The sequence below is a fragment of the Manis pentadactyla genome, chromosome 5 (genome assembly GCF_030020395.1).
Source record: "Manis pentadactyla isolate mManPen7 chromosome 5, mManPen7.hap1, whole genome shotgun sequence".
Taxonomy (NCBI): Eukaryota; Metazoa; Chordata; class Mammalia; order Pholidota; family Manidae; genus Manis; species Manis pentadactyla.
The window spans coordinates 580040-597428 of record NC_080023.1 but is presented as its reverse complement, the minus strand read 5'-3'; the positions used below and the strand labels follow the sequence as shown (position 1 = coordinate 597428).

The window sequence follows — 17389 nt, the reverse complement described above, 5'->3', positions numbered from 1 at the left end:
CTCAGGACATGATGGGTTCTGGGCGGGCATGTGAGCACGTAGGCTGCTGGATGTCGGTTCCGGGCTTCCGCGGGCGAGCACTGGCAGACGGCAGTGTTCTTTGGCCTCAGGTTCTCAAGGAGCCGTGACCCAGGTGGGCTGTCAGAAAAGGCCGACACCTGGAGAAATGCAGGCCAGAGACAGAGACAGACTGGGGGCCAAGCCTGGCATCAACACTGGGGGCCAAGCAATGGCGTCAACAAGCGAGCCATGCCTGAAGTCAACACCCTGGCCTTTCCGGATCTGTGCGCCTATGCTTCTACTTTTTCACTTAAGCTGGTTGGAACCAGGTTTCTGTGACTTATAACCAGGAATCCTGTTTAACAAAGCCCCTCTGTGCTGAGCATTCTGAGAGTTATGGGAAAGACAGAAAATGGGAACATGCACCCCACCCTCAAATAACCTAAAACCTAACCTGGAAAATGTAACCAATGGGCCAGAACACAGCCAGGTGGGACCCTGTGGCCTGGATGACACCATCCAGTAGGGGTAGGACAACCCAGAGGGCCGTGTGATTGGGGTCAGCTTCCCAGAGGCAAAGCCTGAGAGGCATCATCCCTGGGCTCCCCCCCCCGCACCTGGGCCCTTCCTCTCCCACAAGAATTCTACCCCCCACTGAGGGGACGGGAATCCCAGGCAGGGCGGCCACACATTCAGGCCTCAGAAGGGGATTTACACAAACAAGCCACAGAATGCTCCTGAGAGAATTATGCAGAAACAGACACCATCCATTATCTACTTGCACAGCTATAAAAAAACTGCCATTGCTTTTTCGTCCAGGTGGAACGAGAATAAAAGGGATTAAGGATCAGCCAAGAGGGCTTCAGCCGCTGGCCCACACGCACCCGCTTCCTTCTTGAGGGCCTCGTAGGACAAGTTCGCACTTGGTGGAACCTCTGGGGGGCGGACTGTCCCGGCACCACCGCCTGGCCCCGCCCATGGGCCCACCCTCCTAGGTTCCCGCCCTGCTCCCAGACTCACCCCCAAACTCACTGAGCTGCACCACGACCCAGGGCTTTGCCCTCCCTCCCCGCTGTCCCTGGCCCCCCACCATGTCCAGGAAGCCTTCCCACATTTCTCCACAAGGGAGGCTCAGGGGCAGTGTTGCTCCCGACAGCAGGACGGGAATCCAAGTCAGGATTCAGTGATTCAAGAAAAAATTGCAGACGTGAGCTTTCTTGCACGAGTGAGTTTGTGGCCTTGACGCAGCCCTGCTACAAAGTTCTGGGCATTCTGAGGGGCATCAGGAGGTCCTGGAAGAGCCCTGGGGGTACCTGCTCCCTCTCCCCAAAATGTCTCTCTCACTGCAGGATCAGGAGCGTCTAATGGGGCCAGGAGGTAGGGGTCCTCTGGGCCCCTTCCCGGAATAAGAGTTGCTGGTGTACTGGGCATGAGGCTTGGTGACCAGCATGTACTTGAATTGTTTCAACTAACATCCACGGTGTGTGATGATGTGGGCCCTGGGAAGCCCATTTTACAGGGGGACTTCCCCGGGAGAGGGCAGGCAGCTACGTGCAGCAAAGCCACCACCCCAAGCACCCCATCCAGGTCCAGAGCAGGACACACGTAGATGATGGGCCAGCCTGGGCACTTTCCCTGAGCGCGTCCTGCCCCAGCCCTACACCCCACCGCCAAGGTCACCTCCAGGCCTCCAGGAAAAGCCACCCTCATCCGGAACCCCTCCTGGCCACAGGCCCACTCAGGCCCTTGCTGTTAGAGGCCCTCCACCTGTGCATCCCTGCACAGTGTCCCCCGCACCCGCTCCTGCCCTCAGGTCCCCATCACTGTCTGCCCCTCACTCCAGGGACCGCGCTCCCTCTGGGCCCCCTACGGTCTTCACCTGGGAGGGGAGGTCTGGCCTGCGGCAGGCTCTCCACAACTGTCAGATGAACAAATCAGCTGTCTCCAAAACCTCTGTGAACTGCCCTCTGGGGCAAAGGCAAATTCCCACCAAACCCCCATAGTCATCAGCAAAATCTCCAGGATTCCTTGATGAATTGGGTCATCCTGGCCTTCTGCCCTCCTCTGATTGCTGGAAATAAGACCCAAAGACCCAACAGAGGTGAGATTAGGACAGCAAACACCAGTCTGGAAATGATCCCGAACCCTGGGACCAGCGCCTGCACAGCGGCCAGGGCAGAGGCTCAGCGCCAGTCAGGGAGCTCTGCCTTCCACCTCTCTACACATGCACCCGCCCAGGGCTGATCTGGCCCAGCACGTCCCAGGAGACCATCCCGCTTCAGCCAAGAGCAGCCTCAAGCCGGCCCCACTCTGACTTTCTGGGAGGCTCCCCTCCTGTAGTGGGGGGCTCCGAGGCTTCTTACAGAGAGGGGGCACCTAGCCCGACGCTCTACATGGCCCCCCAAGGCCTCCCACCCAGAGAACACCCCAGGAAGGGTCAGCTGGGCCCAGAGCAGAGGAAGGAGTTGGAGGCCCCAGAGTCGGAGGTTGGCGAGGTCCAGGGTGAGGGAACACACCCCTGAAGGGCAGGGCAGCATGGTGGGTGTGGGGAGGGGGACCCTGCAGAGCAGCTAGCCACCCAGCCCGGAGCCGAGGCCTTCGTGTGCGTGGACCTTCAGTCCAGAGCAAGGCCGGGATCAGCCTCATTACCCCCGGGAGGACCGGAAAGACAGAGTTCCTCCAGGTTAGTGGCTGGTTGGGGCACACACAGCCAAGAGGTGACAGAGCAGAGGGGACCTCAGTGGGGGGGGGGGGGGTGAGTGTGGTCGGGAACAGGCAGGGGCCATGGGGTGGCAGGGCTGGGCTGTTTGGGGGGAAGGAAGGAGCCACAGAAGGAGATGCCCTCCACGCTCTGCTCCTGCCAGCCAGGGCCGGCGGGCTCCCAGAGGCCTGTTGGCACTCCCAAGACAGCAGACCGGGGCACGGCCGGGCTCACCTGCGGACCTCGAGAGAGGGTGCCAGTGAGCAGGGAGACAGGAGATGCGGCCCCACAAGAGCTCCAGGGACCCTGACGGGGACACAACGCGAGATCAGGCCCAGCCCCGGTGCTGCAGGGCCCAGGACTCAGGCTGGAGGGGCAGAGCCCCCGCCTCTCACCCTAAAACTGGCCACAGAGAGCCCGGCTCATGGGCCTCAGGGGCTCACAGGGAGCAGTGCTCGCATGGGCTCTGCCAGCAGCACACAGCAGGGGAGGCTCCTGCCCGAGTCAAAGGACAGCTGCCCGTGTCAGCACAGGTGGCGGGCTGGGGCTTCCTGCAGACAGGCTGGTCGGCCTCTGCTGGCGGGGCTGAAATGGGAGGCTGTCCAGGGGCTTGGCCGCCTGGGATGAGGTGAGCAGGGTGGGTGAGGACCTGTGGATTTCACGTGATGAAATCCTGCCGTTCCCAGAGCCTCTGCACTGCCCCCCTGCCCGCTGCCGGCCTCCAGCTCCCCGTGCGGCTGAGAGCCGTGTGGGCGAGGGCTTCTGCTGCCCCGTGCACAGTGAGCCCAGACCAAAGTCTGACACAGGGGCAGGGACTCAGGACACGTGTCCACAGAAGAGGGAAGAGGGGTACAGGGCAGAAGCCCAGCCCTGCCTGAAGCTCCCCCCCACCAAGGCCCTGCCCTGGCGAAACTCTCCAGACTTCTCAGCAGACACTGTCTACCGGGAGGCCATCTGGAAATGCTCGGGAAAGCGGGACACTCACCTGGCCGGGGGAACTGAGGGCAAGTTCCTTCCTTCCCCACCATGCCACGTGGACGGCCCCCGGCCTCACTCCTCTGCCAGCTCAGAGGTCAAGGTGGCACCAAACCGGCCAGGTCTCCCCCCACCACCCCAGGGGGTGAAGCAGCCAGGGCAACCTCAGAGCGCAGGGCTCCCCTCTGTGCTTTGGGGCCTTGCTGAGGTGCGGCTCAGAGACCCTTTCCCTCCTGCTAGACCAGCCCTGCAAGGCCACAGGTTTCCGCTTTCCTTGCAACGGCCCAGCCTCTGCTTGGCCTCGGGCGAGATGGAAAGAAAGTCTGACTTGATCTTAAGAGGTGAACATTCCAGGCAATAATTCATATCAGGAAACTTGTGAAAACCAGACGTTAGCGAGAAATACTTTCTTTAAAAGTAGACTCGCAGAGCCAAATGTTTCATGAAATACTGCTGGGCTTTGCTTTAGTTTCGCAAACTACTCAGGAAATGGGAAGAAAATGTAGCCACATACAATTTCCCTAAAGGGGGCAGATTCTGATTGGTTCTGAGCACAGCATCCCTGGGATTGTGCCAGCTCACTGCTGAGATGGCCTCCAGGCCTCAGGGCCTGAGCCACGCCAAGCTGTCGTCAGCCTGGGCCACATGCACCTCTGCCATTTCTTCTGTCCCTTGGGGGCAGAGGTAGTCCCGTCAGCCCCTTTGGGGATGGGGACACCGAGGCCCAGGCCAACAGAACCCCACCCAGCACAGAAGCCCGTGTCCCCCACCGTGCTGGACGCCACCCCCCAGCACATCAGCGGGCCTGGCTGGACCTGCTCACCCCTCCACCCAGCCCAGGGCCTGTGCAGGAGCAGGGGTGCTGGTGTAAGGGGTGGCGAGCACCCCAGCCACAGGCCCCCAAAATGGTACCTTTCCAGCCTCCCCAAAGGTAACCCCCCAGTGTGACTCTCAAGAATAGACATTCAAGGACACAGAACTAAGGCAACAGGGACAAAGGCCACTTTCAGGAGCTTCCTCCCCAGGTGGGCACCCTCCCCAGGGGGGCTCCTGAGGGTGGAACCTGATGTCCCTCTGTGAGGACGGCTCAGCGCAGCCCTGGCGGCCGGATGAGCGCAGGCGTGCGGGCCCCTCAGAAGGACGCTCACCTGGGGGCCTGCAATGAGGGTGGGCCCGCAGATGCCTTCACAATCCCAACTTAATTTTGGAACTGGTGTTTCCTCAACCCCAAATGCCCCAGCTCCTGGCGGACCCTCACAGGCCAAAGGGCAGAGGCCAGGCCAGTGGGAGCTGTGGGGCGCCGGGGCCTGGCGGCAGAGCCACGGCGTGAGTCGGAAGCTTCCAGACAGCTGTCCCCTCAGCCCCTCTCATCTGGGAGCGGGCCTCTGCATCTCTCCCGCACTCTTGTGTCTACAGAGAAGGCAGCGTGGCCCTGTCTACACAAGGAGGGGGCTAATTAGTGCTCTGAAGAGCACACGTCCAGACAGGGGGCCCCACTCCGTCCCCGTGTCAGCAGTGTGACTGACAGCAGGGCCGCAGACTTCCCCAGATCTTCCGCAGACAAGGAAGTGGGCTGGGCTCTGAGCCTTGGCAGCCCTCAGGCAATGATCCCCTCCTGTCCTGCTTTTCCATAATCGGCCAAATGTTTACTGACCATCTAGTAAGCACCGGGCCCTGGGGGACAACAGAGAACAGACACACACAAAACCCACCCTCCCTAAGGCAGTACCCTTAGGGACCTGTGGGGGCCCAGGAGGGAGGGGGGCCTAGGGGAGAAACGACCCTGGAAGCAGGGGCTGGGGATATGGGACGGAGAGGGGGAGAAATCATTCCCACCAGGGGCTGTCTGTCCCCCCTTTTCCCAGGAGCCATGGCCCACCTCACATTAGTGTTGTTTCTATACACTGACTCTCTGCCTGCTGCTATAGCCTGATGATACAGTACCAAAGAAATTCGTTTTAATATTTTGATAACTCTATTGCCATAAAATAGGTTTCCTTTTAATCCTATATATTTTATTCTATGCTCATTATAAAAACTACATTCTGACAAAGTCCCATGGGCTTCTCTGGACTAGGGGTGGGGAAGTCTATGGCACAGAGAGCTAAGCACCCCTTTGTCTAGCCGGGGGAGCCCTCCGTGTGCAGCCGGGGCAGCCCGCAGTGCTCGCTGCTAAGCAAGGCATACAGCGCCGCCTCAAATCGCAGACCAAGAACTTCTGCAGGAGTCAAACTAACACCCAGAAGCCCCACTCAGCAGTCACAAGATAAATCAGAAAATAAGCATGGATGAGGTTAAGCGGTATTGATTGGAATAAATTGGGAAAAACATAGGCTTTTTCATTGAGTGCTTTATTTTTACAGAGTGAAAACGGATTACTTAAACAGCCAGTGAGGAAGACAGTAGGGAAAAGCGCCTAAAAGCAGGGAGGAAGGGAAGCGTGCTTGCTTAAGACACAGACCTCGAACCTCAGGAGAGGCGGCAGCTCAGGACCGCACCTGCCAGGCCCACTGGCTCCGCCCACCCTCGGCCGGGCAGCGGACCAGCCAGCCGACCCTCCCCTTCCACCCCCGACAGATCGGGATGTCCTGGGCTCCAGACAACAGCCCCCTCCCTTGGGGCACCTCGGGCAGAATCCAGGGTTGTCGGAAGAGAGCAGAACAAACGCGATTCCCGCTGCAGCTCTCGCCACCCCGTCCTCATCTCTAATGCTGGGAGCGTTTCTGCTCCGACATCCCGGGGCGACAGACGCTTCTGGGGATCACAACCACGCGATGAGCTGGCAAGCAGCCCAAACTCAAGGCTGGCACGAGAGTAAAGTCTGCTGTAGCTAGGACCACAGGCTCTATCGAAACACTAAAATCGAGCTACCATATGATCCAGCAACCCCACGTCTGGGTACACACCCAGAAGAACTGGAAACAGGAGCTTGAACAGATATTCGCACACCCTGTTCACAGCTGCAGTGTTCACAACAGCCAAGAGGGGGAAGTGGCCCATGTGTCCATGGACGGAAGAATGGAAAAAAAAATGTGGTCTCTCCATACCATGGGATATTTTTCAATCTTAAAAAGAAAGGAAATTCTGGCACAGGCCACAAGGATGAACCTTGAGGACATTATGCTAAATTAAAGAAGCCAGTCACAAAAAGACAAACACTGTATGATTATATGAGGTCCCTAGAATAGCCAAATCTACAGAGACAGAAAGTAGAGGGCAGTTTCTAGAGTCTGGGGCAGTTAGTGTTTAATGGAAACAGAGTTTCCATTTGAAAACATGACCAAGTTCTGGAGATGGAAGGTGGTGATGGCTGTATGACATGAATGCACGTACTACCATGAGCTGGACACTTAACGACGGTTAAGATGATAAACTGTATGCTATTTGTACTTACCACAATTAAAAAATAATAATAAAGAAAAAGAATAGAAGTACGTCTTGCACTAAATAAGAAAGGGCTCGGGCTCAAGAGTGAAGGAATGCAGCTCACGCCTAGAACCCTGACAAGCTGTGTGACGCTGTGAGAGTTCCCCCACTGCTCTGAGCCTCACTTGTCTCGTCTGGAAAGTGAACATAATAACCATGGGGTTGTTATATATAACAATACTCTGTGGGGCTGTTTCCAGGACTAAATGCGGTGACACCTGTGAAGTGCTTGGAGAGGCAACGGGCACACAAAGGGGGCCGAGATGCCTGACTTTACTGTTACTGATCAGGAGCTCTGGGTGAGGGATGACAAACTGCACAGGATGCAGAGTGACATCAGCAGCAGAAGCGTGGAGGTGACCCTAACTGCTGAATGCCGTCTCCCCAGCTGAGGTCTGGGAGATGCTATCTCTACCTCTGACACTTCAGAAACATGCACAGCGCAGAAACCTCACAAAGAACCCTTTCTGAATAAAAGCTGATCTGAATAGAAGCAGCCACACTCGGCCTGGCTCTTTCCTCACTTTAATTTGAACTTAATTTATCTCTGAGCATCAGGAAATGGCGCCTGTGCAAAGGATGGGCCCTGCTGGAGTCGAGGCAAGCTCCACATTGCAGGAAATTATCTGCTTTTGCAAGAAAATTACTAAGGAAGGACAGCGCTGTTATTTTAAGATCTTTGAGCTGGTGTGAGGAGAAACTAATTAAATGATTGTAATTTTCTATGCAAATACAGTACCCAACTTCTGGAAAAATGCAAAAGAAGGAACTTTTCTACCTCAAAAGAACATTGGAGTTTTAAGTTTTCTTTTTCAGTTCTCCTATGAGCTCACATTCAAGTATCCCTATTAAATTTTTTAAATGACAAATGGAACCTAATCGAGATGAAGATGATGAGCAGGACGCGTGCCCTGTGGAGTGTCCCCAAACCACAGGGCTCACGAAGCAACGATTCTGCTGCTGCCCTCGGCGGGCTGTGTGTCCCTCGCCGGTCCTGAGGAGGCTGCCAAGGCGCTGCAATCAGTGCCCACCTCACCAGTGCCTGCGGGAGCCTGCTCCGGGGAGGCGGGCAGGGGAGCCAGTCCCCAGCGCCCTCAGCCCCGGAGCCGCAGGATTCACAGGTCTCAGAGAACACAGCCACCGGCCAGCATTCACACCTGGGGGACACCTGAGCAGCCCCCTGCTCATGGCGTTTATTCTATGCACAGAATCCAAGCTCCTACCCAGGACGACGCTTTCAAAGGCCTCCCACAGCAAAGCAGGCCGTGAGCAGACCCACACGCACACCTTCCCCGACTCTGCAGAGGGGGGCCTTGCTGTGCCCACCCTGAGAGCCCAGGTCCCCCTGCTCCCCGGGCTTCCCAACCTGGGAGAAGGCGGCCAAGAGCAGGACTGCCGCCCAGTTCATCGCCCCGCACTCCCTAGAGCCGCTGGGCCAGCTGGGCAGGCAGAGGGGTGCGGTGAGGGGCCGTCAGCAAGCATGGAGAACAACTCGCTCTCCCGAGGGTGAGAAAAGAAATGAAGGAGGCCCCAGACAGAAGGCAGGTCACAAGCCCCATCAGAGCCGCCCTACACTGGAGACGGCGTCGGGATACTCGGCGTTCTCCCAGCTTCTTTGCCAGTCATGCCAAGTCCATACTCGCCAGTGTCATGCTCTAGAGTCTTGGCCTGCCTGCCTCTGACAAATAACAATCAAAAATGTAAAATAACGGCAACTCTTTTAGAAGGGCTCCACGAGCACTGGGCCACATTCTCATCTGCAGGGTGTGCACACGATGAAGTTAATTTATGACCTCTTTAAAATGCTCCCAGGGTGCCTCCTGCAACTACAAATTAAATAGCCACTTTATTAAAGTAAAAGTAGATTTGTGCCCCGTGTTCGGGTATGTTCTGGACGGGGCTGTCCTACACCCCTGAGTCAGGCTTCTGACCGACAGACACGCCCTCGCTGCTCACTAGTGCCCCCTCCCTGGGCCTTAATACCCTCACATCCCAACCTCTTCAGCCCAGGTGAGGCTGAGCCTCTTCATGGCCACCTCCTCCAGAAAGTCCTCCTGACCTCCCCAGCGCAGGTTCTCACCATACCAGGGCTCTGTGATGAATCCCTGTCCGGACCAAACGTCTCACCAGGACAGGGGCCATGTTCGATTTTGCTTATCACTGTTTCCAAGCCCCCAACAGACCCTCTAGAAAGCAGCTAATCTGAGTGCTAATAGGAAGCCTTCTCTCCCCTGGGGCTCTCCCAGCACAGGGAGGATGCAGAAGACCCTGGGTCACCCTGGGCACAGGGCAGGTGCTCCCTAAGTACGACGCTGCTGGCTTGTATGCCGAAACCCTGCCCAGCCACTCATGTCATGTTTACTGCCACCTGTCCCACAACAAAGGCCTCCTCACCTTCTCATCGTTCCTGGCCCAGCCACCAGGCCCAGGGTCCCTAGTGGGCTTGCACAGCCAGCTTCCCGACAGCAGATGTGACAGGTACTCAGCACTGGTCTCCATGTCCATGACCTCGGTCTGCTGCGTGCCCTTGGTGAAGGCTACCATGACCAAGAAGCACTTCGACTGGGCAGGTGCCCGCCATGTAGGTCCCAAGCAGCCACAGCTCTGCCGCCCATGTGTCAGACCTCTCTCTCCAGTCTAGTCCTTACCCCAAAATGCTGGGATTCCAAAATATCACATGGAAGGTTCAGCAGATTTAAACCTACAACCCTGTACCCTGGAGACACCAAGCTCCTAAGAGTGGAACGGAACTGGCATCATGGCATCACAGCCGTCGGGTGCAAGGCTACGCGTCAGCTTTGGCGCTGGACTTCAACCTGTTCACTCAAGAACCTTTATGAAAAGGCCTTGATGGTGCCTGTATGCTGGAGGCTGGCCGTGGGCTATGAGGCTGGAGTGGCTCCAGGCAAGAGAGAAGCCCGCAGGGTGGGGGGCCACATGCACGTACCCCCCCAGGAGACCTCCCGGACCCACCCCCCAGGGCCCAGGGCCGGGCCTCACTATCCCAGCAGCCTCCTCTCTGAGCCTCCGTCCAGAGGCCTCCCCTCCAAGGCCCCTCTGCGGCCCCATTGCACACGGCCTCCTGCGTGCCTGCGGAAACTCAGACCGCACCCTGACATCATTTAGGAGCTCTTGCTGTGGGCCGGGGCTTCTCTAAGCACTATGTGGGTTATCTGCGATACCTACACAGCTAACCTATGACCTTCACGTCCCCAGCTCCAGGACACTGAGGCCCAGAATGTTCATTTCATCCATCCAGGATCTTGGAACCAGAAAGGAGCAGGGCCCGGACACAAACCCTGGCAGACAGGCTCTGAAGCTGACGTGCCGGTAACCACCACCGCGCTGCAGGCAGGCTCCCAGCCTCGTGCTGGGCATCCATTAGGAGCTGCCTTCGACCTGTTTTTCCCAAACCCTTCCTCTGATGTCTCTCTATAGACAGTGCATTTGCTGTCTCTTCATACCAGCACACTGGCACCTTTGAATTCCCACCTCACAGACCGTGCCCAGGCCCTTCCTGCCCTCTGGGACGTTCTTTCCATCTCGCACAGGCTCTCCCTATTCATTCCTTAGGCCCACCCTGATACCACCTCTTCTGCACAGTCACCCCTGATTTCCCCACAGGAGAAGACAGAGCGCACCCCTCATATCCTAACGCTCTCCCCACTGGACTACTCTGAGCTCTGCTGCATGAAACCCAGAGAACACACAGGTAGCTGGGACCCACTCCCAACCATGATCAGCTTCTGTCCCCCCAAAACCTCCTATTCTGCAGTCTTCACCCCCAGTCACTGGGAATGTGACTGTCTTTGGAGATGGGGCCTACAAAGAGGTGATAAAGGTAAAAAGAAACCACGTGGGTGGGCCCTGATCCTGTGTCCTTATAAGAAGAGGAGGTTGGGACAGACACAAACAGAGGGATGACCATGTGAGGACACAGGGGGAGACAGCCAAGGAGAGGCTCAGAGGACCAGCCTTCCAGCCTCCAGACTGGGAGGAATACCATTCTGTCCCCTGGCCAACTAATACACCTGCCCTCAAGAAATGTGACATCTGGCAGGTGCCATGACCCAATTCACACCTTACTACTTCTGGTTTGGAGCTCCGGCTCTCTGGACATAAAATACATGCAAATATCAGGTTCCTCAAGATCGTGGAGCAGAGAAACTAGATAATGGGCTCAGAATTCTCTCTGCATACAACTCCCCCAACACCCCTGTAGACACAAACACAGAGCAGGTGTGGAAAATGGGGGAGGGGGGGAAGGGAGAGAGGAGCTGATCTACTGATGAACAGGGACCAAACTGGGCCTGGTTGCAGGCTCACATTCAAGTCAACTGAAGCATCAAAACCGAAGTTCAGGCGCCGGGAGGGAAGGCGCTCAGGTGAGTCACACTTAACTGTAACAGGCGCCTGGTTTCCCAGAGAAGGTAAAATCGGGATGGGGCTACCACGTGGGGAAACACGAAACCGTGAGCCTGGACACAGAGACCAACGCTCTGGAAGGTCCGTGAAGACATCCCCGTCCAATCACACCTCTGCCTCTGAGGGCCACTCAGGGGACACAAACTGCTGCCTCTGTCACAACTCGCTCTGCACCCAGCAACGCTAATGCCAGTTGGTTGCAATGAGACATTAATTTCACACATAATGATGTGTTCCTGCAGCTAAACGTCAGACTCAGAGGCAGTGTTTGAACTTCCAAGCAAGTCCCCTTCCATGTCTCCATGGGAGCAGGAAGACATCAAGCCGTTGGAAGGAAAACGCACATATGTCCCCCGCGCTGCAGCAACAAGGGCTTGTCGCTTGTACTCTGCAACTCCTTTTCACGGAGGCTCTAAAATACCATCCTAAAAAGTCTATTCCTCTCATCAAACGATTTTCTTATTTTGAAAAACACCTGACACAGTAAAGCACACACCTCCGTACATGCTGACTACATCTGCAGCCCAAAGGTGCCCAGGTCTCCTCACCTGGGCAAATTGAGTGAAATAAAAATTTTAAAAGACTTCAAGCAGCAATTTTGCCTCAAGTTAATTTCTTTCTGGATGCAGCTTTCAAAGATGGAGCTTTCAAGGGGAGATGAAACCACGCACAGAATCCCAGCTAAAATCTTTGGCCCTGTGGCTGCCAGCAGAGAACAGAGGGAGCAAAGCCCATTTCTAAGACACTCCGTGTGCCTATTAATGGCATGTGTGCACTGCACACTGAAAACGTAACAATTGGGGAAATGTTTTTACTTTGCACTTGGCTACAGCTTTTACTCCTCTTCTTTTTCCCCAGGCAAGGTGAAGTGCCAGGCATCCCCCACTCCCCAAGCCAAAGGCCCATCTGCTTTTCTGGATAGAACTTCAGCCCCCTCAGCTCACCATTCCCAAGGACAGGAGGGTGGGGGAAGGAAGGCAGGACTGGCAAACGTTCAGGCCAGGTGCCTGGGTCGGCATGTCCACACTGCCTGCCTTTTCTTCACCCCACGGACAAGGACACTCGGGGGACAGTAATGACGTCTGCTGGCCTCCACCCGGGAGTGTCTGCTAAGTGCCAGGCTGTGCCCCACCTTCCCTGCGTGATCCAGTCCCCGCACTTCCCGGTGTCCAGAGGAGAGACGCTCCCTCACAGCTCCTCTCCGGTCTGGACTCCCTTCCCTACTAAAGAGAAGCCAGCACCCTCCCACTCCTGGCATCACCTGCCAGCAGCCAGGATACGAGTCCGCCCAGGCACAAAGACTCACTGGACCCAGCCACTGACCCAGGGAGCACAGGCAGATGGGCTCCTCCGATGCCCCCCCACCCCTGTTCCCCAGCCCCCCTGGCCCGAGCCCCTTCCCGCAGGGAACGCAGGGCCCTAAGGCTCTGTGCCCAGAATGGGGTGGATGGCCTGGGTGTCAGCGGGTCCTGAAGGAGCTGGCCTCCACCCGCCGGGCCCCCCCTTCCCCTCTTTCATACCCACTATGAAGCTGACATGACAAAGGCGCTGGGGTAAGCTGCAGGGCCCACAGCCTGAGAGGCAGGGTGCGGCTCGGTTTGGGCGATCTGGTTGCACAGAACTGACTTCAGTGCATACCTGTCCCTTTTAGTCACTGGTTCACCTTTCAGCCCCTGAGTTGCAGCTGAGGGCACAGGAGACACAGACGGTTCACCAGTACCGGAGAGTGGTGAGGGCTGGGCCTGGCTGCACATCTGGGGTTAGACCCCTCTCTCAAGATGCAGATGGGGTGCTCCCCAGGGCTCTTCCAGAGAGGGGAGCCTGCCACCCTCCCTAAGGCGCCCACAGACAGCACCCTGACTGCCCCCTGCTGGTCCACGTGTTCAGGCAGCTAACTCCATCCCCACCCCAGCCCCGCACCCTGAGCTTCTAGTCTGACTGGAGATGGCAGAACTGACAGTAGACCAGAGACTGGGCTGGGCGTCTGCACCCACACAGCCCGCAGCTGGTTGGGGAGGGAGCGCTGGGCTCTGGGCCAATCAAGTCCATCCGGCGCTGCCCCTGCAGTCTGCTGGAGAAGGGACATACTCACCTGCCCACCCTATCCCTTTTCCAGCAGAAGCCCCCACCCCTGCACTAGCCCAGCAGGGCCAGACAGACAAGCTGAGCAGAAGTGCTGCCCAGCCACGGTCACACCCCTTCCCTGGCAAGGACGTCCGGATCCCTACTCCTCCTCTCCCAAAGCATGCAGGGGCCCTGGCCCTATGCCGCTTCCTAAGAACTCTGGGGAGCAGTGGTCAGGGGGAAGAGTTGGGGGTATCAGCCGTGGGGGGAGACCCGAGTGAACAGTGATGGACGAGAGGGGGTTGAGGTTTCCTTTTCTCCACTCCACACAATCAGGTCCCCCCAACACACGTGCACATAGCTGCCACCTCCCTGCACCACCCCCTCCGCAAACCGGAGATGGCCATTAGGGTGACAGAAGGTGACCCCAGTGTGACCATCGGCCCTCTGCCCTAGGGCGAGCGAGGGGGAGGCAACCCCCAGGGGAAGAATATGAGGCTATCCCCATGCCCCAGGAAAAAACACGAAAAAGGATGGGGCAGGATCCCGGCGGGGTAGGAACACCAACGCTGGTGGAAGGAGGAGCCGAGGACCCTAAAAGAAGCGGCTGGGGTGGGGTGGGCACCGAACTTTCAGGCAGAGCGAGGCCAAAGCCGTGTGGAAGGCGGAGGGGGCGGGGGGTTTGCGCGCGGGTCCGGGTCCGGAGCGGCCTGGCGTGGGACTCCAGGGGCAGGCAGATCCGGGCGAGCAGGGGAGATGGATGGCCCAGAACCCAGGGTCCCAGGGCTGGATGCAGAGCTGACCTGACCGGCAGGTCCCGGAGCCCGTGGAGGTGCCACCAACAGGTCCAGGGTAGCCCAGGCTGGAGAGGGTCCCAGAGACAAAATTCCCGGCACTCAGCGCTGAGCAGACCAGGGGGAGTCTGAACACTGTGGAGGCGCAACACCGAGTTGGGGGCGATCCTGAAGGAGCTGGAGGCACGCCAAGGTGACATGGGCCCCGAAGCCTCCGGAGACACCCTCCCGCACAAGCACGGCTCTGGGGGCCAGTGGGGCGCCCCCAAGGGGGCTCCGGGACCCGGAAATCTGTGGGACTGTCCCCCGAGGTAAGGCACGGTGCTCACATGTCTGGGGACTTCTCCACGAGTAACCGGTGGCCAGAGGCCAGTAGGGGCGCCGCCGAGGTGACTTGCGTCCCCAAGTCGCCAAGAACGCCCGGGGTGACCGCAGGGCGGCCCGGAAGTGGGGGGCTCCGAGGAGTCCCGGGCAGCGGCCGCGAGGGCGCGCGGGGGTCACTTACGCTGCTGTTCTCGCCCGTCCAGTGCACCATCGCCTGGTTGTGCGTCGCGTCCCCCTTGAGCACGAACGACGTGCTGATGAGCGAGACCTGCGCTCGCGAAGCCGCTCCGGGGACCGGCGCCGCCCGCGCCCAGCGCCCCTGGCCCGCGGCGGGGAAGCCGTCTCCACGGGGACCCGGGGCGGGAGCGGGACCCTGGGCGCCGTCCCCCGCGCCGCGCGCCCGCCGGTCCCCGCCGCCTCCGAGCAGCGCGCGCGCCGTGAGCGGGCTCGGCGGCGCCCGGACCAGCTGCGCGCGGGGACCCGGGCGCCCGGGCTCGGGGGAGCGCCCCGCCACCCCGCAGGCGGCCAGCAGCAGGAGCAGCAGGAGCGGCAGGAGCGGCCGCGAGCGCGGCGGCGGCGGGGCCCCGGGGCGCGGGGCGCGGGCGGCGGGGCCGGGGCCCTTCAGGGCGCGCGGGGACGCCCGGGGCGCCATGGTCGCCGAGGGGCGGCGGCGGGCCAGGGAGAGACCGCGGCCGGGAGAGCGGAGGGCGCCGAGCAGCGCGGGCGGGAGCGCGGAGAAAGGGGCCGGGCGGGGAGGGAGCCGCCGGGAGGAGGGACTCGCGCTCCGCCGCCGCCGCCGCCGCCGCCGCCGCCCCGCAGCCGGGGGCGCACCGCCACCTGCCGGCCAGGCCCGCGCCGCCGAGAGAGCGCCACGCGCGCGGCGCAGGCCCAGGCGGGGTCCCAGAGCGGGGGGGGGGGGGCCCCACGCCCCTGGCCGGGGCCCTGCCCTCCCTCCAGGCTTCCTCCCCGCCGCCCTCCCTTCTCTCCCGCCCCTTGTCCCACCTCCCTCCCGTTCTTCCCGTATTTACTGAGCACCTCCTCTGTGCCAGCTGCTGAGGTGCGGGCACTGGGGGTGAACAGCCAGGTGCCAGTCCCTGGAGCTGACACTCTGGTGAGGGAGACAGACCGCACCCATGCGGACGTCTCTGTAGACAAAATGACTCCAGAGACCAGAACCAGGACACAGCGTGAGTGGGGAGGTGTTCTCCTGTGGCAGCCTCTTGGGAGGGGACAGAACCTGGCACCATGAAGGTCTAGGAGGGGCTCAGGCACGGTGGAGGGCCCCTCAGAGACCCTGAAGCTGCCCCCAGCTCCCCTCAGCAGCTTCCTCTGTGCCTCGGGCACCAGGATGTGCGAACAGAGGCTTTCTGTCCCGACCCCAGCAGCCACCAAGCGGGGGCAGCATGTAACAGGTCTAAAGGGAGGACGGGCGCCTGGTGGGAGGGGCGTCCAGAGCGAGAGGGGTGGGGGTCGATGTCCCTTGCAGGGCAGAGCCTGACAGGCCACAGTGAGAAGTGCGTAAACCGAGCTCAGAACACAGAAAGTCCCGTGCAAGGTCACAGGCTACCTGAGAAAGATTTTGATGTGACTTCATTGAGCACCCACTGTGTGCTCCACACTGGCCTCAGGGAACAGTCAGGAGCCAGAGCTTCTCCCAGGGAAGACCAGGGTAGTGTCAGCTTTGTGTCCTCTGCCAGGCCAAGGGCCACCTGCCTCCACCTTCCCCCAGACACCCCGCATTAGTCAGTATCCACAGGCTCGGGATTCCGGTCACACCTGCCTCCCAGCTGGGTCTCTGCTCCAGAGAGAAAGCCTGACAGGCAGCAGGCAAAGCCTCCAACATTTGGGGAAGAGAGGAAATGGGACTTGCCTTGGCCCCAAAGACAGCCCGTGCCGTGTTTTCTGCCTGCTCCTCCACTCACCAGGGCTTCACTGGGAGTCATATCCAATGATAGGGTCTCCAGGGCTTGCCCTGTCCCCAGCACGAGGGGATGGGCTGGGGGGCTGGCGAGATGCCTAAGAGGTCCCCTCCTTGGAATGGACCCTCACCCACTGCTCAGCGGTGTGAATTCCCAACCTGTCAGATTCTGATCTCCAGCCCAGGCCCAGGGTCAGGAGGAGAGGGCAGCCAGCAGCTGTGGGGACACCTGGTCTACCACAAAGAACACAACGGGGTAGGGGCAGAGCTGAAGGCCAGAGAGACATGCAAGGTGGGGGCCTAGAAAGAGGCTCAGAAACGCACCTCTGCAGACCCAGCCGGCGGGAGCGTGTGGCATGGCAGTCAGAAGAGAGATGGCCCACCCCAGCTGAAGCACAGGTTCACCACGAGGCCTTTCTAACAACCCCCTGGTCTCCAGCTCCCCAGCTGTGACACGAAGAGGGCACAGCCTCTACACCCTCCATGTCTGTTCCTTTGTTTTAGAAGAGATGGTCTCCGAGTACCGCCCTCAAGCAGACCTGACTGAAGCTGGGGCAGTCCAGGAAGAGGGGCCCCCTGCTCTCGGGGGTGACTTGGGCTCTCGTCATCACGACCAAGCTGGGGGCAGGCAGGATCGTCCCCACTTACAGTTGATGACACAGAGCAGTGACTGCCCTGTTTATCTGGCCAGAACGTGTCAGAGGCCAGGTTTTCTGGCCAAAGGTGGCATTCTTCCCACCACCCCACATAACTTGTCACCCG

General features: G+C 59.3%; 1 protein-coding gene across 1 annotated transcript in view; it reads right to left on the bottom strand.

Moving 5' to 3' along the window:
* Positions 1-15418, bottom strand: part of SORCS2 (sortilin related VPS10 domain containing receptor 2) — a 446479-nt gene extending 431061 nt beyond the window's left edge. The window contains exon 1 of the mRNA XM_057501991.1: positions 14891-15418. Within this exon, the coding sequence (XP_057357974.1) occupies positions 14891-15361 (471 nt within the window). The 5' untranslated portion in view covers positions 15362-15418. The remainder of the gene's footprint in view (positions 1-14890) is intronic.
* Positions 15419-17389: the final 1971 nt, after the last annotated feature.